Genomic DNA, 27,609 nt, shown 5'->3' with positions numbered 1-27,609 from the left:
GTCTGCCATAGAGGCAGGGTGGGGGGAATACTGGGGACCTTGATGGTGGGAGATGTGCACTGATGGAGGGTTGGGTGATTGATCACTGTATGACTGAAACTCAAAAGGAAAGCTTTGTAACTGTATCTCATAGGGGATATAATAATAATAATAATAATTAACATTCTGAAAAAAAGTAATGTGGAATTCATGCCCAATTCAGTCAGCTTAATCAATGGTTGAATAAAAAGCACTACTAAAAAATAAATTATTAAAAATATACTCATGTGAGCATGAAAAACAGTTCTTCTCAACCAAATAAGCTGGTCTATGGTTTTGAGGACTAAAAGCAAGAGAAGATTTGAGGCACAGGATGGTTTCAGAGTCCCAGGGGAGACACTGAGAGGGGAGTACAGGGATACTTTTGGTGGGCATAGAAGTGAACCTTGGCTGCATGACATGTAGGACCTGACATGCATGGAAAGAACCACTCAATTCAGCTGCAGTCGAAACACTCCTCAGAGGCCTTGAGTTGCAGGAGTGAATATTTCTGGGGAGAGACCCCCACCTGCCAGCTTAGGGCATCAAGGATCCAATGAATGGGATGGGCAGTGCACAGGGTCAGTGGGTTGGACCAGCCAACAGGAGGGACACTCTGGTCTCTTATTGATTTTTTTTCCTTCCTGTCCAAATAGCTGGGCTGGAGTGATAGCACAGTGGGTAGGGCGTTTGCCTTGCACGTGGCCACCCAGGTTTGATTCCTCCATCCCTCTTGGAGAGCCCAGCAAGCTACCGAGAGTATCCCGCCCGCATGGCAGAGCCTGGCAAGCTCCCCGTGACGTATTCGATATGCCAAAAACAGTAATAACAAGTCTCACAATGGAGATGTTACTGGGCCCACTCGAGCAAATCAATGAACAATGGGAGGACAGTGCTAGGTACAGTGCTAGGTTCAAATAGCTTTAAATATCTTGCACTGGTCACAGAGATAGTTCAGTGAGCTGGTGTGAGTTTTGCATGAGAGAGCTCTGAATTTAACCCCCAGAATTGCATGGTTCCCCCCCATCCCCCACACCACCAGACTGGGAGCAAGCCTGACCTCAAAAGCAGTGAGCAAGAAGTAGGCTCTTTCTATTCTTAGCAGCACTGAATGTTGTCCTCAAATCCAAACCCCACACACACACACACACACACACACACACACACACACACACACCCCATTTTTTGCCCATGCACCTTACTGGGAGTGAGTTTGAGTTTGCTTGGCAAAGAGAACCAGAGAGGAGAGAGAAGAGAAGGTTTGCTCCCGATGTTCCTGGCAGAGACAGTTCCTGCATCTTGAAGGAAGCTCCAGACCTGTTACCTCCTTTGGAGAGGCATCTCAGTCAGCTTTTGGTCTCTTCCCTCCCTACTGCCTTCTCACGTTTGCTGTTAATCCACTTAAAAAAATTAAAAAACTTGCTTCAGAGGATCTAAAGTGATAGTACAGCGGGTAGGGCATTTGCATGCGGCCGACCCAGGTTCGATTTCCAGCATCCCATATGGTTCCCCAAGCACCGCCAGGAGTAATTCCTGAGTGCAGAGTCAGGAGTAACCCCTGTGCATCGCTGGGTGTGACCCCAAAATCCACTCTAACCCTAACCCTAATCCTAACCCTAACCCTTCATGGCAAACTCCCTGAGGCGTATTCAATATGCCAAAAACCAGTAACAGTGATGGGTCTCATTCTCCTGACCCTGAAAGAGCCTCAAATGTGGCACTTTCTAAAATCTCAGGGCTAGGATGAAGGAGATGTTACTGATGCCTGCTTGAGGCAATTGATGAAAAACAGGATGACAGTGATACAGTAAAGGCAAAGGTAAAGGTAAAGGTAAAGGCCCTCCTGTTGATCATCGATTTGCTCCAGCGGGCCCAGTAACGTCTCCATTGGAGACTTTGTTGTTACTGTGTCTGGCATATCGAATACTCTCGGTAGCTTGCCGGGCTCTCCGAGAGGGGCGGAGGAATCGAACTCGGGTTGGCTATGTTGGCTGCGTGCAAGGCAAACGCCCTACCCGCTGTGCTATCACTCCAGTGATACAGTAATATATATATATATATATATATACATATATATATATATATCTTTGGAGTGCTTTCTTCACTTTGCTGACTCATGGAAGGTTCTTGTGAATGGCAGTGAATGGCAGACAGGCATGTCAAGGATTCTTACCCCAGTGGAGCCAGCGATTGGCCTATGAGTCTCCTGTGGGCACATCTGCTCCTCTCTCCCCTGAGGCCTTCACTAGTTCATCTTCAATCTACACCTACTATTATTTTTTGTTTCATTGTTAATTTATTTTTTTAGAGCCACAAGGTAGTTTCTATTGAATGAAACTTGCTTAGGAAGGTGTGAGAGGAAAGAGGGGAAATGCATTCAAGAGAGAACTGTAGCACTGTTCTCTGGTTGTTCATCGCTTTGCTCGAGCGGGCACCAGTAACGTCTTCATTGTGAGACTTGTTGTTACTGTTTTTGGCATATCGAATACGGCAAGCGGAGCTTGCTAGGCTCTGCCGTGTGGGCGGGATACTCTCGGTAGCTTGCTGGGCTCTCCTAGAGTGATGGAGGAATCGAACCTGGGTCAGCTGTGTGCAAGGCAAACGCCCTACCCGCTGTGCGATCACTCCAGCCAAGAGAGAACACAGAGTGGAAATAATCGAGAAAAAAAACAGAGAGACAAGCAAGTGAGGTACATGCTCAAAAGAGAGCATGGGATGGAAGAGCAGGCCTACTATTAAATTTAATGTCTAATCTTTTTTTTTTTTGAGTTATACCCATTGGTGCTTAGGGTTCTGTGCTCAGAGACCATTCCTGGTGGTTCTTGGTGACCACATGAAGTTCCAGGAATCAAACAAGGGTCAGCTACATACAAGGCTAGCACCTTAAGCTCTCTACTGTCTCTTTGATAATTTTATATTTTGAATTAGATTAGATTGTTATTAATACAATTTTTGGGGTCACACACCTGGCAGTGATCAGAGGCTACTTTCAGCTTGGTGTTTAGGGGTCACCCTTGGTGACTATCTTGGGACCATGTGATACCAGGGAGTGAATATGGGTTTCTGACACGCAAAGTGAGGACTCCATCCTATTTTACTGAATAAACATTTTTTTGGGGGGGAGGGTTACATTCAGCAGTGTTCAGGGGTTACCCCTGGCTCTTCACTCAGGAATTACTCCTGGCCAGTGCTCAGGAGGACTGTATGGGATGCTGCAAATTGAACCTGGGTTGGTTGTGTGCAAGGTGAATACCCTCCCCGCTGTACTATTTCTCTGGTCCAGAATGAATATTTTTTTAAACTTAGAAAAAGATTTTTGGCCACACTTGGCAGTGCTCAGGGCTTACTCCTGATTCTGCACTCAGAAATCACTCCTGGCAGGGCTTGCAAAACCAGCTGGGGTGCCACAGATTCAATCCAGATTGGCTGCATGCATGACAAACACCCTGCAAGTGCTGTGCTTACTCTCTCTCTGGCCCCCTGAATGAACATTTATTTAATATTTAGACCCAGTGATGCGTTTGAGAGATGAAGCTGAATCCAACCAGAACTGAGATAGAGAGAATGACCCAGGTGAATCCCTCACCAAACTCTTCTGGAATGTTCTCTCTGTGGTCAGTTTCTCTGAGGCACCAAGATCTTGTCCGAAGGGGGCAACAAACAAACAAGTCATGTGCTGACAGCTTCCCATTCATTCATTTCTTTCATCGCTAGGTCAGCGTTCAGATAATGATAATGAGAGAGTGTGATTCTTTGTACAATTGCCAAAAATGAAAACATCACCACACAAAGTGGAAAATTTGAAGTGGGATTCTTCTGACAAGATGGAAATGGTCCATAGAGGATGGTGAACAAGAGCATAGAGTAGGAAAAAGAACACGGGTAAGAAAACAATATGGTTGATAGAAGGTTAGGAGTAGAATGTTGCTTATAAGGATAATAGGATGGGAGATGCATGCTGAAAGTAGACTCTAGACCGAACATGATTGCCACTCAATGCCTCTTTTGCAAACCACAGCACCCTAAAGGATAGAGAGAACAAAAGGGAGTGCCCTGCCACAGAAGCAGGGTGGGATGGGGGGGGATGGGGGGTGGGAGGGATACTGGGATTAGTGGTGGTGGAGAATGGGCACTGGTGGAGGGATGGGTATTTGATCATTGTATAATAGAAACCCAAGCATAAAAATTTGTAAGTCTACAACTGTACCTCATGGTGTTTCACTAATAAAAAATAAAAAAAAGAATAAGTCACCATTCCCCTTTTTCTCCTAAGAGTTATGTGGGGAATCATGACTAAGTATTGTTTTTCAATAAAATAATTATTTCAAACAAGAAGAGAGGGTGCTAAAAATCTCAGGTCTGGGATGAATGGAGATGTTACTGGCACCTGCTCGAGCAAATCGATGAACAACGGGATGACAGTGACAGTGAATTATTTCAAAGCTTCCACTTGCATAACTTGGGGAGGAGTGTTGAGGCTGTACCCCTGTGCTCTGTCCCAGAAAGGCTGGTAGGGCATGATTTAGAGATGGAGTGAAAAGCAAAGAAGCTCAACCCTACTTACATGAGATGATGAAGGTTGACTTCATGGACAAGGTTTGCCCGACCAGTTAGAAAGCTATTAGTTCTCACTATATTTGAATTCTATATTTTCTGGACATATTATTTTATTTTTTCCTTTGGAGAACCTGGCAGACTACCAAAAATATCCTGCCCACACGGCAGAGTCTGGCAAACTTCCCGTGTCGTATTCAATATGCCAAGTACCAGTAACAATGATGGGTCTCGTTCTCCTAATCCTGAAAGAGCATTGAAATGGCTCTTTTAAAATCTCAGGGCTAGGAAGAAGGAGACGTTACTGGTGCCTGCTCGAGGAAATCAACAAATAACAGGATGACCGTGATTGTCTGGATAAATGAAAGAGCAAGCCTACTTTTAAATTTAATGTCTAATCTATTTTTTTTGGAGTTACACCTATTGGTACTTAGGGTCCTGTGCTCAGAGACCATTCCTGGTGGTGCTTGATGACCATGAGCAGTTCTTGGAATCAAACAAGGGTCACCATCTTGAAAGACGATGGTGAAGATGGTGGAAGTGATGATAATGATGGAGTAGAGAGGTTTGATGTGTCTCCAATAGCTTGAGGATTTCTCCAGGCAATGAAGTGGGATGAGAAGATGCAGAATGAGCCCCCAGATGGATGAGCTAGCAGGACTCAGAGTACCAAATCTTCTCCCACAAATCTGAGACTGAGGATTTAGGGTAAAGCTCTTGCCTTGCACGTGGCAGATTTAAACCCCAGCACCAAATATAGACCTTAAAGCATCTCTAGGAATCACCCCTAGGCACTGCTGGGTGTGGCCCCCAAACAAACACCCCTCCTTCCTGCCCCACATACCCTCCAAAGGTAAATGGAAAAAACATATATATATATATATAGGGCTGGAGCGATAGCACAGCGGGTAGGGCGTCTGCCTTGCACGCAGCCAACATGGCCGACCCGAGTTCGATTCATCCGCCCCTCTCGGAGAGCCCGGCAAGCTACCGAGAGTATTCGAATATGCCAGACACAGTAACAACAAAGTCTCCAACGGAGGCATTACTGGGCCCGCTCGAGCAAATCGACGATCAACGGGAGGGCCTTTACTTTATATATATATATATATATATATATATATATTTTTTTTTTTTTTTTTTAAAGCAACAGAGGGCTGGAGCGGTAGTACAGTGGGTAAGGTTTGCACGTGGCCGATCCGGGTTCTATTGCCAGCATCCCATATAGTCCCCCGAGCACCCCCAGGACTAATTCTTGAGTGCATGAGCTAGGAGTCACCCCTGTGCATCACTCGGTGTGACCCCAAAAAAGTCAAAAACAAACAAACAAACAAACAAAACAAAACAAACAAAAAAACTGAAACAGAAGCAGTGGGTTTTGGGAAATCAATAGTTAGTATTAATTTTTCCTGTATATCTCTTCATGGGAAATTATTCTAGACCAAGCACTCCCAAATGAAAGAGATGTGAAGAGTGTGAAGGAGAAGGCTGCAGGAATTGAGATAACTCTGAGAGTGGGGATCTCCAAAATATGACTGGTGAGATCCAACCAGAGGACTAGCCGAACTTCTTGGAACTCTACTCTGTAATATGGTTGTCTGCACGAGGCTGTTTCCGGTGAATAAAACTAAAAAATCCATTTTTTTAGTCTTAGTAGCCATCGTTAAAAGTGTGGTTGAGAGCTACAATATTGTAAAGTGCATACAGAGAACATTTTTTATCACTAGAGAATGTTCTATTGGCTAGAACTGCCTTATGGCTCTTCTCATTGGATTCTTGAGAAAAAAAAAAACAACATAGCTTTGGTTTTGGTTTTTGGACCACCCCTGGCAGACCTGGCGGTATTCAGGAGTTTCTCTAGCTTGGCGCTTGGTCTCCTGCATCAGGGACCCACAGCGGTGAACTCTCCCTCTGTCCCCTGCAAGTCATGATTTAAGGGTTCACTTTAAGTTTCTCCTTTGGCAATAGATCTCTAGGCAAAAGAGTAGCTCTCAGGGAGAGAGAGCCAACCCTGGTGGTTGGCAGGAAAGCTAGAAGAATCTAGAATCTAGAAGAAGCTAGAAAGTCAAAAGAGGGGCTGGAGCGATAGCACAGCAGGTAGGGTGTTTGCTTTGCATGTGGCCAACCCGAGTTCAATTCTCAGCATCCCATATGGTCCCCCGAGCACTGCCAGGAGTAATTCCTGAGTGCAGAGCCAGGATAACCCCTGTGCATCGCTCTGTGTGACCCAAAAAGAAAAAAATATTGGAGGGGGGTGACACTGTGCTTTACAATACTATAAATAGACATTCAAGAATTCACAATAGCCGGATCCTACACCCTCTACCAGAGTCAGACAGAGTCTTAATTACTAGGAAGGCTTGGTATTCCAGATTCAGCTTAGAGAGATTGATGGGCCCTTTTTTTTTCTGAGCCCCAGAAGGAGCACTATACTGCACGTGAAAACAGACTCAACTTCCTGTATTATAAAAAAAAAAATTTTTTTTTTTGGTCATTTCCGTGATGCTTAGGTGTTACTCCTGGCTCTGTACTCAGGAATTCCTTCTGGTGGTGCTCGAGAAACCATAGGGAATGCTGGGAATCGAACCCGGGTCAGCAGCCCTCCCTGCTCTACTATCTCTCCGGCCCCTTGACTTCCTGTTTAGCCAGCATCTCCTAACCAGGTTCTGGGGAGAGCAGCAGAGAAGGGGGTGACCACAGGGAAGCCCCATCCTCAACCGTGTTGGCCAAGGGCAGCATCCGTGGGCAGAGAGGGGGCTTCGAGGGGGGTGGGGGAAACTGCTACCCCTTCAAGTTGTTCCTCTCCCTGTTATTAATGGGGTGAGCGGCGAATCACGCTTCAGTGGGTTTTCAAAGGGAAGGAGTCAGCAGAACTTAATTAAACGGGAGCCGTTTAGCACATCGATCATAAGAAATACACAATTTACACAGGTGATTAGGCCACCTAATTATAAAGCGATGTCCTCCATGCTCAGCTCCCTTCTCGGATTGCTCCTTCTCTGTGCTCTTCTAATTGGTCCCAAGACTGCTCGGCCAAAGGCCCCTGGGGGCGGGGGAGGGAGTGGGAGGGGAATGCCTGACCCCTGGACAAAGACTCCAAAAAGGGGGCCTCATCCCCACCTTTCTAAGGATACGGGAGAGCATCCTTAGCTTGTGGGAGAGGCAGGGTATCCCCTAGGGGCAGCCTTCCTGCAGGGAAGGGAGGGACAGTTCCTGGACATGACTCACATGGGGGTACAGGACCCTCCTCTGCTGGTGGCCTTTTCTTTCCCTCCGACACCCTATGAGTTGGCAGCGTGCAGGGGCCACTCCTTGGAAGAGCCTAATGTCTTCCAAGCCTCATGTCGCACTGTCTCTCTGGCCCTACCTGCTTTTCTGCAATTTCCCTTGTCTGACTCCTAGATTCTCCACACTCTTATTTCCTACACTTACTTACCCCCTACTCCTGTCCTCTCTCCTCCTACTTCCAATGCAAACCACTACGCCATCTTTTCTTTCCAAGGATGGTTATGATGTGCCAAGTAGGAATACCACGGTCACGGTCACAGTCCTCCCATTGTTCATCGATTTGCTGGAGCGGGCCCAGTAACATCTCCATCGCGAGACTTGTTGTTACTGTGTTTGGCATATGGAATACGTCACAGATAGCTTGCCAGGATTTGCCGTGCGGGCGAGATACTCTCGGTAGCTTGCCAGGCTCTCCGAGAGGGGTGGAGGAATCGAACCCGGCTCAGCCGGGCTGGCTGCACGCAAGGCAAATGCCCTACCGCTGTGCTATCGCTCCAGCCCAAGGAATACCACAGTGTTTTTGTTTTTTTTTTAAAAATTTTTGGCTTTTTGGGTAACACCGGGGATGCACAGGGGTTAATCCTGGCTCTGCACTCAGGAATGACTCCTGGTGGTGCTCGGGGGACCATATGGGATGCTGAGGATTGAACCCAGGTTGTTCGTGTGCAAAGCAAATAACCTACCCACTGTGCTATCGCTCCAGCGCCCAGATTTTTTAAAATTGTATTTATGGTTTTTATTTTGTTTATTTTGGTCATACCTGCCTATGTTTAGAGCTTATGCCTGGCTGTGTATTCAGGGATCACTCCTGGTGGGACTCGGGAGATCATCTGGGGGTGGGGTGGGGTGGCGGGATTCAACCCTGGTTGGCTGCATGTAAGACAAGTACCCAAGTTTTTGTTTTTAAGAACAAAACACATTTTTTTGGGAGAGATGGTTCAACAGGACTGGATAACCAGTTCTGCACCCAGGTAAGCTGGGTTTCATCCCCTGCACTGCCAGAAACACCTGTCTGGGAGGTATGGCCCCCAAACCAAAATAAAAGACACCAAAAAAAAATTTTTTTTAACTGCTTGCCACAAACCAAAAAAAAAATTCCCCTTATGTGTAAAGATCTAAACCAACAAACCAAAAATTACATATATTTGTTAAAAGAGTTCTCTTTTTCTATATCTTTGTGGATCAAAGTGTTAACAGTGCTTATTAGTGAAGGTTAGAGGTCGATTGACAGTGACAATTTCCTGGGCCTTCTGTTTGTTTACTGTCTCTTTCAGTGATAAACACAGTTCCTCAGGAAAATGAATGAGAACAAAGAGAAAATGGAAAGGGTGGAAAACAATGAGAGAGACAATAAAAGGCAATTGAAGGATATTAAAAAAAAAAGTATGAAACTAATATCCAAGGCCAGGGAAAATGGGCCAGGAGCACTGGTCAATGGTGGGTCAATGGTGAGGGGGATGAAGGGTATTTGGGACAGAGGAGGGTCCATTATGACAATACTAGTTGGCAATGATCACTCTGGGCAAGAACTGAGTGTTGAAAGCATGTAAAGCATGATAACCTTTTAGTGCCTGTATCACAAACCATAATGCCTAAGATGAAGAGAGAGACATAGACACAGAGAGAGAGACAGCGACAGAGACAGAGAGAGATAGAGATAGAGAGGCAGAGAGAGACAGAGACGGAGAGAGAGACAGAGATAGCGACAGAGACAGAGAGAGAGATAGAGAGACAGAGAGAGACAGAGACAGACAGACAGAGACAGCGACAGAGAGAGAGAGAGAGAGAGAGAGAGAGAGAGAGAGAGGTGCCTGCCATAGAGGCAGGCGGGGGTGGGGGGTAGCTTGAAGGGGCGGGAGGGAAACTGCGGACACCAGTGCTGGGAAATACACTGGTGGTGGAGGGATGGGTGTTGGAACACCGTATGACTGAAATGCAATCTGAACAATTTTGTAATGCTCTATCTCACGGTGATTCAATTAAAAAAAAAGGCAATTGAGCAAAGACTATTAAAAAGCTGGTGGGAGAGAGCCCAGGGATTTGGGCACTGGCTTTGTATAGATGAAACCTGGGCAAGATCTCCGGACCCACGTGGCCTCCGGAGATAGCCCTGGTGGCCTCATCACCTCCAGGGTACCACAGGGCCTGGGTAGCACCACACCCCAAGGCTTCACAACCTGACTGGCTGAGAATTGCAGGAAGTGCCCCCAGATGAACTAAGAAATACACCCTCTACTCCCCGCAGTCCCTAGACAAAAGCAAAAACACTCATCAGTGTCGTCTGGAGCAAGACACATTCCCTATGAAGTCACTTGGAGAGGAAAGAGAAACTAAAGTCATGAATGAAGAAAACCAAACCAAACTCTCACAGGGTCAGGACTGGCAGTTACCAGAGGGAAGGGGTGAGGCGAGAAGGCACTTCCAGGAGCAGGATGCTTGGGAGAACCGGGAAGAGAAGCTACTTTGGTCATGCTGCACACGGACACCTAGGCGAGGCAGGCGACCAAAGTCACCTTAAAACCAAAGAAGGGAAGGGGTTGCAGCGATAGCACAGAGGGTAGGGAGTTTGCCTAGCACGCAGCCAACCCGGGTTCAATTCCCAGCATCCCATATGGTTCCCCGAGCACCGTCAGGAGTAATTCCTGAGTGCAGAGCCAGGAGTAACCCCTGAGCATCACCGGGTGTGACCCAAAAAGAAAAAAAAAATCAAAGAAAGAAAAGCTGACCAGCGAAGGATCGTGGGCTGGCTCCCAGGGATCATGGGCGAGTGTGTCCCCCCCAATGTCTGTCCCTCCACCTCTTTCTCCCTCACTCACCCTCCTCTCTCTCCTCCCTCTCTGTCCCCCTCTCTCTCCCTCCCTTATCTCCCCCTCCCTCTCTCCTCTTTCTCCTTCTCTCCATCTCTCTCAAGGAAACATGTGTTGTGCACATTTTCTTGATATGTTCATGATTGCATCCAGTATTATTCTCTCTCTCTCTCTCTCTCTCTCTCTCTCTCTCTATATATATATATATATATATATATATATATATCCCCGCCTAGGTTGGATATCAAACCCAGCCTAGATCAAACAACCAGTGTCCTGTCACTGGTTTCTTTTTTGCTTTTTGGGTCACATCCAGCGATACTCAGGGGTTACTTCTGCTCTGCACTCAGGAATTGATTAGGGGATCATATGGATGCCAGGGTTTGAGCCAGATTTGCTGTGTGCAAGGCAAATGCCCTACCCACTGTACTATTGCTCAGGCACCCAGCTCCCTCAATGCATATTATTTTGAATTTTGAATGTGTGACTTTTAGCTCTTCTCTCTCTCTCTCTCTCTTTCTCTGACGCACACACACACACACACACACACATCACATTTAATTTGTGTGTATCTTTTTTTGTTGTTGTTGTTGTTCTTTGCAATAGCAATTGTAGTATTTGTTTAAAGGAAACTGTTCAGGGACGCCTGCAAAGCAATTAAGCAGCAGATCTCTCTCTCCCTGGGTGAGAGCCCCATCCTCCCTCAGTACCGCTGATGCCACATCCCTGCATCCAAGATCATCCATCTTGGCGGAAGCCTGAAATTACCCAAACTCCGGTTTTAAAACTCTGCTGTGCGTATGTGAAGGTCAAAGTTCTTGGTTTGGTGTGCCTGACCTTCAGCCAGACTGGCCCTCTCACCGCCTGTCACATGGCTTCTGAGTTTTCCACACCAAGTCTAAAGCTGCTTTTCTTAGATTTTTCAAAAGAACTTCCTTCCTGCGACTCCTACCTGCCCTGTCTCTTGCCTGTTTGAAGCCATGGTGGAGGATTCCCACAACCCTGTGTTCCCAGACTCTGGGTTTCTTTTTCTTTTCTTTTTTTTCTTTTGATTTTTGGGGTCACACCTGGCAATGCACAGGGATTACTCCTGGCTCTGCACTCAGGAGTTACTCCTGGTGGTGCTCAGGGGACCATATGGGATGCTGGGAATCAAACCCGGGTCGGCCACTTGCAAGGCAAACGCCCTCCCCGCTGTGCTATCACTCCAGCCCCAAACTCTGGGTTTCTATGGATATGCTTACTCCCTCTTTTTGCTCTGCCTACCTTTTACTTTTTTTTAAAAAATTTTTTTTAATTAATTTAGTTTTTGCTTTTTGGGTTACACCCCACGATGCTCAGGGGTTGCTCCTGGCTCTGCACTCAGGAATTACTCCTGGAGGTGCTCGGGGGACCCTATGGGATGCTGGGAATCGAACCCGGGTTGACCGTGTGCAAGGCAAACAAACACCCTACCTGCTATACTATTGCCCTGCTCTCCCGCCTTTTACTTTTATTTATTTATTTATATTTAAAAAAATTAATTCTTTTAGTGAATCACCGTGATGTACAGTTACAGACTTAAAAACTTTTGTGCTTATGTTTCAGTCATACAATAATTGAGTACCCATCCCTCCCACCTTTTACCAATCAAAAGAATCATTTACATTTTAAGAAGAAATGTACAGAAGACACGTGAAGTATTCAATATGCCAAACACAGTTATAACAAGTCTTACAATGGAGACGTTACCGGGCCCGCTCGAGCAAATCGATGAACAACAGTGCTACAGTGCAACGGTACAGAAGACTGTAGATCCTCATACCTGAAACCTATCTCCTGCTCTCTCCAAGAGAGGAGGAAACCCACCTCCTGTTTCTTTTTTTAATTTTTATTAGTGAGACGTCATGAGGTAAGTTGTAGACTTACAAATTTTTGTGCTTGGGTTCCAATTATACAATGATCAAATACCCATCCCTCCACCAGTGCCCATTTCCCACCACCACGGATCCCAGTATCCCTCCCACCCCCCATCCTCCCCATCCCACCCTGCCTCTATGGTAGGGCATTCCCTTTTGTTCTCTCTCTCTCCTTTTGGGTTCTGTGGTTTGCAAAAAAGGCAATGAGTGGCAATCATGTTTGGTCTATAGTCTACTTTCAGCGTGCATCTCCCATCCTGGGAGGGTCCTCCCAACACCCTTTATTTGGTTCTCCCTTCTCTATCTGAGCTCCCTTTTCCCCTAGCATGTTTTGCTGGCCTCCAAGCCATTTAGTAAAATTCCAAACAGTGACCAAAATACAAAGACAGTCTACAGAATGGGAAAGGATATTCGCCAAATACACATCCGACAAGGGGTTGATATCAAGGATATACAAAGTACTGGTTGAACTCCACAAGAAGTAAAAGTCCAACCCCATCAGAAAATGGGGCGATGAAATGAATAGAAACTTTCTCAAAGAAGAAATTCGAATGGCAAAAAGGCACATGAGAAAATGCTCCATATCATTAATCATCAGTGAGATGCAGATCAAATTCACAATGAGATATCATTTCACACCACAGAGACTGGCCCACATCCACAAGAACAAAAGCAACCAGTGCTGGCGCGAATGTGGCGAGAAAGGGACCCTCCTTCACTGCTGGTGAATGCCAACTGGTCAGTATGGACGATTCTCCAAAAATTAGAAATTGAGCTCCCATTTGACCCAGCAATCCCATCTCCTGTTTTACAAGAAATCAACAAGTGAGAAGTTTCCTGCACATCCTCCTTTATGTCTAAAGATTCCCTGAAGCCAAGGGACTGGAGGGTAAGTTTGAGCATTGCTCCTATTCCCCTTGTACTCGACACTAAATAAAGCCTTTTCCTTTCTTGCAGCATAGACTTTGGCTTTTAGATGACCTGGGCAGTGGGCTTCAAGAATTCACAGGAATGTTTGAATATCTCAAGTTTTGAGACTAGAGACTATTTCATGGTGTGACATAGCAAGTGTCATGGAAGTCTTTTCTTTCTTTTCTTTCTTTCTTTCTTTCTTTCTTTCTTTCTTTCTTTCTTTCTTTCTTTTTCTTCTCTCTTCCCCTCCCTCCCTCCCTGTCTCCCTCCCTCCCTGCCTCCCTCCCACTCTTTCTTTCTTTCTTTCTTTCTTTCTTTCTTTCTTTCTTTCTTTCTTGGGTTCTGTGATAATTTACATGACATTTTTAAAGAACTTATTTCTGTCATGTTGGGGAAATTCATATTTCATTGCCTTTCCTGACAATTTGGATGAAATTTGACTGTTTTCTCTCCAAAGAGACAAGCCGAAGGCAATCCAAGTGGCAAGTATGCAGATTATCCAGTGTCAAGATATCCAAAACATAGAACATTGTGAACAGAAGGGCTGTAGCTGGCCACAAAAAAACTGTCACCCTTTGGGGCTGGAGCAATAGCAGAGTGGGTAGGGCGTTTGCCTTGCACGTGGCCGACCTGGTTTTGATTCCCAGCATCCTGTATGGTCCCCTTAGTACTTCCAGGAGTAATTCCTGAGTGCATGAGCCAGGAATAACCCCTGTGCATCTCCGGGTGTGGCCCGAAAAGAAAAAAAACTGTCACCCTTCAAGGAGTAGATTAAACCCTCCAAGGGACACAAGGGACATAACAAAATAGATTAGTAAATAAGAAAGTTTGAGAGTTCCAGAGGAACAGACTACAGGTACCTCAGGAAGAGCTAGATGGGCTGGGAATAAGAAACCGGTTGTCCCAGCCCTGAACAGTGCGAGAAAAGGAGATGCAGGAAGAAGATCCCAGTCCAGACCCAAACACGTTTATCTTAGCTGCTGTTGACCAAGAGAGTGGACTTTTCATTTCAGCTTAACTCATGCTCCCTTCTCTGGGATGCTAGGAAAATGCATAGAGGCTGCTCTAACTCTTGGAATTACTGGAGGACATGTGGAGAATGATTGTTGGAGTATGAAAGAGTTGAGTCAACATGGAAAGAGAGAAGTAACTTAAGAGACAAGATGGTATTATTGATTTTGGCTCTCAGGTGACTGAAATCTGTTTATCGTCCTGCCCCTCCCAGGGCTTAATCAGGGAAGTGGTGTCTTAGTTTTCTTTAAGGAAACACCTTGCTTTTGCATTAAATACTTTTTCTTTCTTTCTCTCTCTCTTTTTTTTTAAGAGAGAAGTATTACCCCATGCAGCACCTCGTTTGGACGCATCTGGATCTTGGAAACGACAAGCTAGACTCTACACTCTTTCACAAACACACGTTGAAAGCTTGTCTGGAGGTTCCAGCAGGGCAAGGGCACTACCCTTTGACCAACGCACCAGCTTCCTTTTTTTTTTTATTTCTTCTTCTTATTTTTTTTCTTTTTGGGTCACACCCAGCGATGCACAGGGGGTTACCCCTGGCTCTGCATTCAGGAATGATTCATGGCGGTGCTCAGGGGACCATATGGGATGCTGGGAATCGAGCCTGGGTTGGCCGTGAGCAAGGCAAATGCCCTAGCAACCCCCAGCTTCCTTTAGCAAGAAAGATTTTCTCTTCAATAGAGCCTGTGGCTTTGGGAGGGAGGCGCAATAGCACAGAGGGTCAGAGGGGACACTGTTTCATCAGCGAAGTCAAACTTGCTGATCAATGGGATTACAGACACCACAGCCAGATGACCCTCACACCTTCTTTCCTATTTCTGTTCACTTACCATTTTTTACCCGTTGGCCCAAACTTTAACAACCAAACTTTAAAAAGGTGCCTGTCAAGATGGTAGGCTGAGGGAGGGGGTGGAGGAGGGGAAGCCTGGGAACACTGGTTTCCAGGGAGGGAAGTTGACACTGGTGGTTGGATTGGTGCTGGAATGTCTAAAACCCAATTACGAATAACCATGTAAATTGCAGTGCTTTAACAAAATAAAAGAACTTTTATTCATCAGAACTTAAGAGTTTTCATTTATACCATTTCTGTTTAAAATCCTAAAGTGGATCTTCATGCCTCCTGGGAAGTAAAATAAAAAATAAAAATCCCTCCCATGACCTCCAAGGCTCAGAGAAGATCAGGGCCTTTACACCCTTCAGTCTTTAGTTTGCACTCTTGAACATCTGGTCTACCACAAGGCCCTTTTCCTTGGGCTTCTTTCCACATGGAATGCTTTTCCCTTTCACTGTCATCGACCTTCACGACCGGAAGCCTTCCCCGACAGGCTGAGCAACGCTCTGAGTGACACGTCACCATCTTCCAGCACTTATCACAACTGTAGCTGTACTTTCATTTGTGATTATTGACTGACTCTCAGGCTCCCCTGGTAGGTAGATGCTAGAGATGGGCCAGGACTGTGCTGGTAATTTTCTCTCGACATCATCCCCACTCATGACTTACTGCCTGAGGTGGCCGAACTGGCTTTGACTTATAAATCTTTTTTTTTTTTTTTTTTTTTTTTTTTTTTTTTATAATTTATTTATTTATTGAATCACTGTGGGAAAAGTTACAGAGCTTTCGGGTTTAGGTCTCAGTCATGTAGATACCGAACACATTTCCCTTTACCGATACTCATTTTTAACCCCGAACCCCAATAGACCCCCACCTCCCACCCCTCCCAATTCTTGTGAGGTAGATGAGTTCTAGTTAATACTCTATCTACTTTGACTAGATAGATTATTTCGATAAAAGATGCACAATTATTGTTAAGAGTTTACGACCCACCCCCCCCCCCCCAATCAGACATGCTGAAACAGCGTTGTGAAATGATTTGCTTTCTACAACTTGGTTTAAGAATAAAATGATGTCGCGCGGCCGCGATAGCGGCCGCGCGGTTTTGAATTTCTGCTATTTTACTTATTGACCCTGGAAGAATTTCTATTAAAAGTTAGCTAGTTAAGAGATTGGTTTCTGTGTCCTGGAGTCGTGGCCGTGCCGGAGAGCCGCTCGTGGGGGGCAGCTGGCGACCCCGGTGGGGCGTGGGGGACGGCCCACAAAGCCCCCCTTCCCATGAGGTCCCCGCTGCTCCCCCCCCCGAGCCCGGCTCAAACCCGCTTTCCACAAGGCTCCCGTGCGGCCGCCATCTTTCTTTCCAGAGAGGAACGGGCGGGCTGGTCAACGCCCTTCCCCCTCCGGGCAGGCTTGGTGGCGCGGATCAACACGAGTCCATTTGCTTTTCTGCTCCAAGCGGCTGGTTCTCTGTGCTAAGTCCTTGTGCCTCCGGGGCCGTGGCCGTGCCGGAGAGCCGCTCGTGGGGGGCAGCTGGCGACCCCGGTGGGGCGTGGGGGACGGCCCACAAAGCCCCCCTTCCCATGAGGTCCCCGCTGCTCCCCCCCCCGAGCCCGGCTCAAACCCGCTTTCCACAAGGCTCCCGTGCGGCCGCCATCTTTCTTTCCAGAGAGGAACGGGCGGGCTGGTCAACGCCCTTCCCCCTCCGGGCAGGCTTGGTGGCGCGGATCAACACGAGTCCATTTGCTTTTCTGCTCCAAGCGGCTGGTTCTCTGTGCTAAGTCCTTGTGCCTCCGGGGCCGTGGCCGTGCCGGAGAGCCGCTCGTGGGGGGCAGCTGGCGACCCCGGTGGGGCGTGGGGGACGGCCCACAAAGCCCCCCTTCCCATGAGGTCCCCGCTGCTCCCCCCCCCGAGCCCGGCTCAAACCCGCTTTCCACAAGGCTCCCGTGCGGCCGCCATCTTTCTTTCCAGAGAGGAACGGGCGGGTGACTTATAAATCTTTGACACATTTTCCTTTCCATTCTTTTCTCCTTTCACAGGAGTACTGCTCTGAGATTCACTTCTAACAAGGGGCAGATAATGGAAGTGTTGCTAGAAATTTCTCAGAGTGAAGGATGCCACTTCCATGGGGCCTACCTACTCCTGGATCACCTACTTTGAGGAAAGTCATTGCCATTCTGTGTCACACTCAAGTGACCTGCTGAGGATCATCAGTGGGAAGGAGCTGGTTGGACCCCCATCAGCCCTGTGAGCGAGTCATCTTAAGGGGCCACACCCCTTGAGAGCACAAGCAAACAGCATCTTTCCTGAAACCTCTTGAGATTCTCAGAGCCAGAATCACTTAGACAAACCATCTCAAATTCCTGATGCACAGAACTGAGTGAGATTATTTTGTTCTTCAACCCCCTAAATTGTGGGATGATTGTAGAGCACCAGTAGGCCTTGGCCACCACTCGGTAGCTAATGGTTACATCCCTAGATGAGAACTCACAGGGATCTATTTATTTTATTTATTTATTTTTTTAAATGATAAGTTTTAATTACATTAAATTTTCTGACTGTCAGATAACTTATACACACATATATATATTTAAAATTTTATTAGTGAAACACCATGAGGTACAGTTGTAGACTTACAAATTTTTGTGGGGATCTATTTATGTTATATATATTTTTTGTTTTGGGGACCACACCTGTGCTCAGGACTTCTGCTGGCTCTGCACTCAAAGATCATTCCTGCTGGTGCTCTGGGAACCATATGGGGTACCAGGGATAGAACGTGGATTAGCCACATGCAAGATAAGCACCTGGAGTGGTAGCACAATGGTAGGACATTTGCCTTGCATGCAGCCAGCCCGGGTTCGATTCCTCCACCCATCTCGGAGAGCCCGGCAAGTTACTGAGAGTATCTCACCAGCACAGCAAAGCCTGGCAAGCTACCCGTGATGTATTGGATATTCCAAACACAGTAACAAGTCTCACGATGGAGACATTACTGGGCCCGCTCGAGCAAGTCGATGAACAATGGGAGGACAGTGCTACAGTGCTACAGTGCCTATTGTATTATCTTCCTATTGTAGAGAGCCACTTAAATGATAGCTGACCTGTTGTCTCCTCTGTCACCTGGATTTTATTTTGTGTCCACATTCTGGGATCTAATGATTCCATAACTATTCTCAGTGCCTTGCTTACATCCCTGGATCCCGCTGTGCTCCTGGTCAATCTCTTTCTCCCCGGATGTGCATTTCTGGACCAAAAAAGCCCACAGGTTTTTTTGGTTTCCCACAGGATTGAGGCTTCAGGTACCCACAGTGGTTCACTCAGTTTCTCACAGACCCTTTGGGGGCTGGGGAAGTGACACAAAGATCTGGAGCACATGCTCTGCATGCGGAACTCCTGAGCTCTGTTCCTAGTACCATATGCTCCCTTGATCACTGCTGGTGTGACCTTCAAACAAAACCAAAGCCAAATCACACATTCTTTGTTCCTCACCCTTATATTCTGTGGAGTAGCTTGTCACTTCCCTACCAGTCTTCCTTGCACATCCCCCAAATAACCATTTGCGCACACAACCTTTTTTGCATTCATGGGGTAAAGTCCCACGGATACAAGGCTTCTTGTTTCACTCTACCAGAATAAATTCCATTCATTCATTTATTTTTTTTGTAGTGTCAGGGGCCAGGTGAGGATTGGACCTGGACCTTACACACATGAGACCTGTACCCCACCACTGAGCCATATCTGGTCCTAAGTTGTTTTCCTGCAAGCAGCGTTCAAGACTTGTGCTTCCTCTTACTCTCACAGGGTCTAAGAGAGCCAGGTTCTCAGTTTCTGAACCACTCCAGCTATCCCCATATCCTGTAAGAAGGTTCCCATGTTCACTTTAAGATGTGGCTACTCTTCTTTTTTTATTTTTTGCCTTTTTAAAAAAAAAATCATTTATTTATTTATTTATTTGCTTTTTTTTTGACCACACCCAGTGATGCACAGGGGTTAGTCCTGGTTTCATGCACTCAGGAATTACTCCTGGCCGTGCTCAGGGGACCATATGGGATGCTGGGGATCGAACTCAGGTCGGGCCGTGTGCAACGCAAACACCCTACCCGCTGTGCTATCACTCCAGCCCCTATTTTTTTGCTTTTTGAGTCACGCCCCCCCCCCCCAAGTGATCATCAGGGGTTACTCCTGGTTCTGCACTCAGGAATTACTCCTGGTGGTACTTGGAAGACCCTATGGGATTGCCAGAGATAGAACCCGGGTCAGATGCATGCAAGGCAAACACCCTACCTGCTGTACTATGGCTATGGCCCCAGGATGTGGCTCTTCCGACAGGGTCTGGGGGTGCAGAAGTGCTTAGGCACGGAGACCAAAGCACACTTATTGTGAAGGAAGTATGAGCTTTTAACAACGTGCCCTTCTGCCCTACTGCTATCTTCTCTGAGGTGAGGCCCTCGGTCTCCCTACCTGCCTGAGAGTCAGAGACATTAATCACAGCTCAATGAGATGAATCCCAGGTCTTGGCCACTTCCCTGAGCTCCTACTCCCAGTGGCCAGGACAGTCCATGCAGAACTGGCATCTTTGGTTCTAACAGTGCAGGGAAGGAATAGAAGGAGGAGAGGAAGAGAGGAAAAAGAGGAGTGGGGCAAAGAAGAAAGGAGAAAATGGAAAATGAGAGAAGTGAAGACATGAGAGAAGGTGTCATGGGTTGAATTCAATTCCCTCAAAACTGCGGCCAAAGGGGCTGGAGTGACAGCACAGTGGGGAGGGCGTTTGCCTTGCACGCGGCCAACCAGAATTCAATTCTCAGCATCCCATAGGGTCCTCTGAACACCGCCAGGAGTAATTCCTGAGTGCAGAGCCAGGAGTAACACCTATGCTTTGCCGGGTGTGATCCAAAAAACAAAAGCAAAACAAAACAAAAACAAAACTGGGGCCAAAGAGATAGTACAGTGGGCAGGGAGCTTGCCTTGCATGCAGTCAAGCTGGTTTTGATTCCTGGCACCCCATGTGGTCCCTGAGCACAAAACCAGGCCCTGGCCACTAGTGAGGTCCCAAAACAAAACAAAGAAAATGATAAAATTCAGCCCTTACCCTTGGTACTTGCGACTGTGACCTTATTTGGAAGTAGTATCTTGGAAGAGGTCATTAAGGTTCTTGAGATGAAATTTTCTGGATTTATGGAGGATCTGAAATCCAATGACTGGTGTATTCTATTTTAATTTTTTAAAATTGAATCATTGTGAGATACACAGTTACAGAGCTGTCCATGGGTTTCAGTCATACAATTTCCCAACATCCATTCCTCCACCAGTGTACGTTTCCCACCACCAGTGTCCCCAGTATCCCTCCTGACCTCTAGCCTGTCTCTATGACAGGCACTTCCTTCCTTCCTTCCTTCCTTCCTTCCTTCCTTCCTTCCTTCCTTCCTTCCTCCCTCCCTCCCTCCCTCCCTCCCTCCCTCCCTTCCTTCCTTCCTTCCTTCCTTCCATCCTTCCTTCCTCTCTTCCTTCCTTCCTTCCTTCCCCTGCTCTTCTCTCTCTCCTTTTAGGAATTATGGTTTGCAATACAGATACTGAGAGGTTATCATGTTTGTTCCTTTACCTATTTTCAGCACACAGTTCTATCCAGAGTGACCAAACTATATTTGTCATGATGACCCCTTCTCTATCCCAACTGCCCTTTTCTCCAGCACCTGAAACAGGCTCCAACCACGGATCAATCCTACTGGCCCTTGTTTCTAATGTCCTTGGGTATTTGACTGGTGTTCTTATGAGAGAAAGGAGAGGACGATTTGACCCTGATGCAGAAAGGATGGCCCGGTGCCATTGGAGACAGAGATCCAAGTAACGTGCCTACAGGTCAAAGACAGCTGAGGTTGGCCAGCAGTACCAGAGTCTGCCTCAGCTTCCAGAAGGAATCAGCCCTACTGACACCTTGGTTTCTGACTTCCAGTTTCCAGAACTTAGAGAATAAATTTCTGTTGTTTTCGACCATGTGGTTTGTGGGGGTTGATAACACGGTCCATATGGGAAACTCATAGAGCCGGAGGAAGAGGAAAGAAAAGAAGGAAAGAAGAAGGGGAGGTGGCACAGAAATTTTTCAAGAGTAAAGATTTGGAGGCATTTAAAGGACAGGAAAGATGGAGGTAGGAGAGAGGATGAAAGGCAGGGAGGGCATGATGAGGGAGCAGTAAAGCAAGTCATGAAGGGATTGGAGCGATAGCACGGTGGGGAGGGCGTTTGCCTTGCATCCATTCGACCGGGGTTAGATCCCCAGCATCCCATATGGTGCCCTGAGCACCAAGAATAATTCCTGAGTGCAGAGCCAGGGGTAACCCCTGAGCATCACTGGGTGTGACCCCAAAAGCCAAAAAGATGAAAAACAAACAAACAAACACAAGAAAAATAACAAACAAGAGCCGATCTGTGAAGGACTTGAATGTCTTGGGAAGCTATAGCTGGTGCCACATCTGCCATATCTGGCTCCTTGCCTCTTCTTGTAAATCCAGTTTGATTAGAACAGAAATATTCCCAGTCACTTACACACTGCTTAATTTTTAACCTTGAGACATTGCAATGGATACCAAGTGGCTGTCACAGTTTAAAATGACCATGTGGGAGAATGGGCACTGGTGGAGGGATGGGTATTCGATCATTGTATGACTGAAACCCAAGCACAAAAGTTTGTAAGTCTACAACTGTAGCTAATGGTATTTCACTAATAAAAATTAAAAAAAAATAAAATGACCATGTGACCTTTGATGGACAAAACTTTGCAGAAATGGGCTGGAGCGAGAGGACAGTGGGTAAGGTGCTTGACTTGTGCACGGCTAATCTGGGTTCGATCCCCACCACCCCATGGTCCCTAGAGCCCTGCCAGGAATGATCCCTGGGCACAGAACCAGGAGTAAATCCTGAGCACTGCTGGGTGTGAGCCCCAAACAACAACAACAACAACAACAACATAAAACCAAGCCCCCCCCCGCAATAAACCCAGAACACCCCCCCAAAACCAAAAAATCAAAACAACAAAAACTTTGCAGGAAAAATAAGACTACTGCTAGAAAAACTTCTTTATGGGGTTTGGATCACACTTAGTGATGTTCAGGGCTCACCCCTGGCTCTGAGCTCAGGGTTCACTCCTGGTGGGGCTTGGGGAGAAATATTGAGTCGCCGAAGACCAAACTGGGGTTCGTGGCTTGCCAGTGCCTTCACTCCTGACTTACCTTCCGACCCCATGGGTGTCCTTAACTTGGGGATCCCCATTCTTGGGGGGTAGGGGGTTCTTGTCACTCTGGAGAGTAAATGGGCAAACCATTAAGTGAGCACCCTTTTAAGTCGGGAGACCATCTACGGATTTTTCCATTGATTGGGGACTTTTGCTGGGTTGTGTGGGCTCAGAGCCATGGCCTTGGGCCTGCATCTCTAGCTGGCTCCGACTTTCTCTCACGTTCTCTCTGTAGCTCAGATCACACCACTTGGCCCCTCTGAGTCTCAACCCTCTCTTACAGGGGTCCTAGGGCCATTTAAGTTCAGAATCAAACAGAAGTATACCTCTTAGACCTGGGTCCTCCCCAGGCTGGAGTCAAGTTCTGGGTGCCTGGTGTGGAATGCTGCGTTTCCCCCGGCCTCGAGGTCACAGGGGAACCAGTCGCCTCTGTGAGCCCGTACATGAAGCATGAAAGGGGTGAGGAGGTGTTTGCTCCTTTCTTGGCTTCGACGGGGCGGGGGGCAGAGGAGGGCCCTGGACGAGCCCTTGCTGGCCCTGAGCTTTCCTTCCCCAATGGGTCATGTCCATGGGCAGGAAAAAAGAAAGAGAGAAGGTAACTGCAGTAAGGAGAACGGGGCTGGGGTGGAGGGGGTAGCCTGCACGGCTAGTGGTCTCTGCCTGGCCTCCAGCCACTCTCCGCCCCCCCCCCCCCCCCCCCCCCGCCCCAGCACGGAGAGATAGCTGTCCGCAGGGCGGAAGCTCTGTAGCGAACACCAATCTATTATGGCATTTGTTGAGTGGGTCATGGCGTTTGAGAGTGGAGAGGATCTGGGGAATGTTCTAGCTCTGCTCTTCCATGGTACAGGGAACACGCTGAGGAAGCAGCTTGTCTGAGCTTCTCCCAGGCCTGCGTGGTGGGCCGGAACTGAGCAACTGGGTGTGCCCCGTAGGCCAGCCTCTGCCCTCCTTGCCCTGTGAGTCTCCGGCTCCCTCGCAATTTCTGATTACGTGGGCGCCCTATCTGGATTGTTGTTTGCTCTTTCCCCGGACAGTTTATTTTTGGGGTTTTGCTTAAATAAACTTATCTCCGAGAAGAAAAACGTCACATCATCCCCATAAAACGGTCAACCAATATCACGCCTGGTAATGGAGGGGAATGGAGAAATTATCACAGAAGCACTGATATCAACAGTCTTCACCTGCGTGCCCCCTCCGGGGCCATTTGAAAGCCACCAGGGGCCCTCCTTCCCTTGTGGGTTGGAAAGGCTGAGTTCCAGCAGAGTTCCAGGTGGGGGAGTGTGTTTGAATTTAGGGCTGGTACTCAGTCCAGGAGTGAGGGACGGGTCTAATGGGTCAAATCAATTCCACTAGATTTGAACCTGGGAGTGGAGAGCAGTCCCTCACCCTTCTGGCATTTTCAGGTGATTAATTAGCTGGTCACGGTTCAGGCATCTATTGGTATGTGTGTGTGTGTGTGTGTGTGTGTGTGTGTGTGAGAGAGAGAGAGAGAGAGAGAGAGAGAGAGACAGAGAGAGACAGAGACAGAGACAGAGAAGAGAAAGACAGAGAAGAGAGAGACATAGACAGACAGAGAAAGGGAAGGAGAAACAGACAGAGACAGAGAGAGAGGGACGAAGAAATAGAGACAGAGAGAGACAGACAGAGAGAGACTCACAAACGCAGTGGTTTGATGGAACAGTGGCCATGAAAGCATCCCAGGAGCCCATGTCCAGTGGCTATTCTGGGGAGACGATGGTGATTGTTAGGGTGGGGTGGGGTGATTGTTATCAGCCCAGCAGGACACGCTGGGATCCATACAGAGGTTTAGAATGTGTTTTTTTCAGGCTAGAATGTTTAGAGCACCTTTTGTTAGGCTAGAGAAAGATGAAAGCTTCAGGGCTGGTAGGACAAGGACAGCCTTAAATCCTCTTGTCTCGCTCCCTTAATTTTTTTCCCCTCTCTATGCAGCAGTGACATTTTATTTTAATTAACAATATATTCCATAATAGAGTCAAGCAGAACAGAGTATAGTAACGTGGGTGAAAGGCACCCTTCCATTTTTCTTCCATGGGCAGTCAGTATGAATGAAGTTACTAGAACTAAGCCCATAAGTATTGCAGATTCTTTCCAGGGATGATGTGCTTACTTAACACATGCTATTACCCTTGGAAACACAGCTTCTAACTGATCAACGAAATACAGCCTTTGCACCAAATAAAGGGTGTTGGGAGCATCCTCCCAGGATGGGAGACGAGTGCTGAGAGCAGACTACAGACTGAACATGACTGCCACCCAAATGCCTCCGCTCCCTTAATTCTTAACCACACACAGTCAGAGAATTTATGGGGCTGTCCCAGGAGACAGACACTCGACATGGAACCCTAGAGAAATTCCTCCTATGCCTCCCCTAATCTTTTTGGATTCCCCGGAAGACACTGACGAGCGGGCTCAGAAACCCGGGAGAGGCAGAGAAACAACAGAGAGGCGCTTACCTGGGGGCTGGTCCCGTGGGAGCCTCCCGGCCTCAGCGTCGGCCACGACTGCTTGCCCGCTGACCTGTCCACCTTTCCCGCCTGGCCTCGCCCCATCGCTCTTTAAGATCTCCTCGATAGAAAAGGACAGCCCCTTCCTGCTGGGGGGCTCCCAGCACCCCGAATCCTTCCTCTCCATAGCCACGGAGACAGCACGGCTGCGCACGCCGTGGGAAGCGGCCAGGGTGGCCTGTGGACTGCCTCTCCAGAAACTTCTGGAAGATGAGAGGCACGCGGAGCTGGAGTCTGGGGGTCTTCGAGAGCAGTTCCCTCCTTCCTGGGCTCAGTGGGTGTCACACGCCGGGTCACATCGGAGAGTCGTGGCTCAGAGCCCAGGCCAGCTCTGTGCCCAGGGGCTGCTGGCCTGGGGGGCTCGCTGTCCTTGGAATTGTCTTACCGTGGTCACTTTCACAGCCGCCCTCTCGTCCAGACCTGGGTCCCCAAGATTCGTGGGGAGCGGCTGGGAGGAAGAGGGAGCAGGGTTGGAGGTGCTGTGTCCGCCTCTGCGCCCTGCTTCCCACCGGTGGTTCCCGGTCATTGGCTGCCTTTGGCCAGGCCGCTGCAAGACAGGGGGGTCACCTGGACCCCAAGGTGCCACCGCTGTAGGGAGACTGCCAGCCGCGGTGCATGACTTCCTACATTGTGGCCGTTTCCATACTCTGCTGTGGTCAGAGCCCCGGGAAGGAAGGGCCTCCTGGGGCCAAAGTCAGACTCTCGCTCCCTCGGGGCTGTTGACGGTGACAGGGCTGTGCAGAGCCGCCCTGGGCATCTGGGCCTTCACTTCATTCTCTGGCCTCTACTTCTTTCCTTCTCTGGCCTCCACTCCTTTCCTTCTCTCCCCGAATCGCTCCCGGGGCTCCTGGTTCGGGCGCCTCTTCCTTTCTCTGGGGTGTCCTGTTCGCCGGCCCCTCACCTGCCCCTCGATCCAGCCCTGAATAGCCTCTCGCTGGCTGTGGGTGAAGCTGGGGACCTTGAGCTGATAGCCACTGACCTCGTCTCCACCGTCGTCCCTGGAGCTCTGTCCCCAGTGACTGTGTAACCAGGGAGGAGGGGGTAGTAAAACCTGATAAGAGGAGGAGAAACTCCCCACCCTTCCTCCCTGGCCGGCCGGGGTGCAGGTGTTGGGGCTGGGGGCGGGGAGGTGGCAGGAGGCGCAGGCCAAGGGGGCTGTGGTAGGGGGAATCAGGTGGGTGGGACAGGACCCTGCTAGGTGGCGGCAGGGAGGGCTGGAAACGTCCCCCAGCCCCAGAGAGTGTTTTCTCAGCTAGAATTCCTGGGGGCTGGGCTGGGTGGGGTGTGCTGGGTGTCGGCCACCAACTGTCCCTCTGAGATGTGCTTTCCAGGGCTCATGGCTGTTATTGCACAAGTGGTCTCATGGGGTTTCATTTGGATTTTCTTATGAGGTTCTCACGGAGCAGGTGGGGAGATGGAGGACCCGATGAAGGGGGTGGGGTGGGGCAGAGGTCACAAGCAGAGCACCCCAGTGGGGCTCAGATGCCAGGTAGGTTACAAGGAGACAACGTGGAGGAGAGCAGTAGAGAGAGAGGGAGAGGGAGAGAGACAGAAAGAGAGAGACACAGAGAGACAGAGACAGAGAGAGACACAGAGGAAGAGAGACAAGACAGAGAGATACACACAGAGAGATAGAGAGCGAACAGAGGGAGAGACAGAAAGAGAGAGACACAGAGAGACAGAGACAGAGAGAGACACAGAGGAAGAGAGACAAGACAGAGAGATACACACAGAGAGATAGAGAGAGAGCAGAGGGAGAGACAGATACAAAGACACACAGTGACAGAGAGAGGGAGAGACAGACACAGAGAGAGATAGAGACACAGAGGGAGAACAGAGAGAGACGAGATAGAGACAGACAGAAACACACACAGTGACAGAGAGACAGAGACACAGAAAGACACATAGACAGATACACACACAGACACGCAGACACACAGACACACAGACCACACTCCATCCCCTGATGACACTTCTCTGCTATTTTCTGAACACATGACACATGTCCACTGCTTGTCCTTGACTGGACATACTCACCATTAAAAAAGATAATTTATTGAATTACTGTGCTGGTGCGGTAGCACAGCGGGGAGGGAGTTTGCCTTGCATGTAGCCGACTTGGGTTTGATTCCTCTGTCCTTGGAAAACCCGGCAAGCTACTGAGAGTATCCCGCTCACACGGCAGAGCCTGGCAAGCTCCCCGTGGTGTATTCGATATGCCAAAAACAGTAGTAACAAGTCTCACAATGAAGACGTTACTGGTACTCGCTCGAGCAAATCGATGAACAACGTGAGAACAGTGCTACACTGCTACTGTGAGGTATTGCATTACATGATTGGGTTTCAGTCATACAGTGTTCCAAACCCATCCAAGTACCAGTATAGTTTCCCAGCACCAGTGTCCCCAGATCCCCTCACATCACCTCCCTCCCTAGCCTGCCTCTATGGCAGGAACTTCTCTCTCTCTGTCTCTCTCTCTCTCTTCCTCTCTCTGTCTCTCTTCTTCTCTGTCTCTGTCTCTGTGTGTGTCTTT

The 27,609-nt window shown here is 48.2% G+C and overlaps 1 protein-coding gene across 1 annotated transcript in view; it reads right to left on the bottom strand.

The window, feature by feature from the left end:
* ISX (intestine specific homeobox) overlaps window positions 1-27,609 on the bottom strand; it is a 48,366-nt gene that overhangs the window by 8,323 nt on the left and 12,434 nt on the right. Inside the window, exons 2-4 of the mRNA XM_056137605.1 lie at window positions 25,978-26,095; window positions 25,462-25,524; window positions 25,026-25,341 (exon numbers count right to left, since the gene is read on the bottom strand). Of these exons, the coding sequence (XP_055993580.1) occupies window positions 25,026-25,341; window positions 25,462-25,524; window positions 25,978-26,095 (497 nt within the window). The remainder of the gene's footprint in view (window positions 1-25,025; window positions 25,342-25,461; window positions 25,525-25,977; window positions 26,096-27,609) is intronic.

The sequence above is a fragment of the Sorex fumeus genome, unplaced genomic scaffold (assembly GCF_029834395.1).
Source record: "Sorex fumeus unplaced genomic scaffold, SorFum_2.1 ptg000125l, whole genome shotgun sequence".
NCBI lineage: Eukaryota > Metazoa > Chordata > Mammalia > Eulipotyphla > Soricidae > Sorex > Sorex fumeus.
Note: the sequence above shows the minus strand (reverse complement) of the source record. Positions and strands in the feature narration are given on the sequence as shown.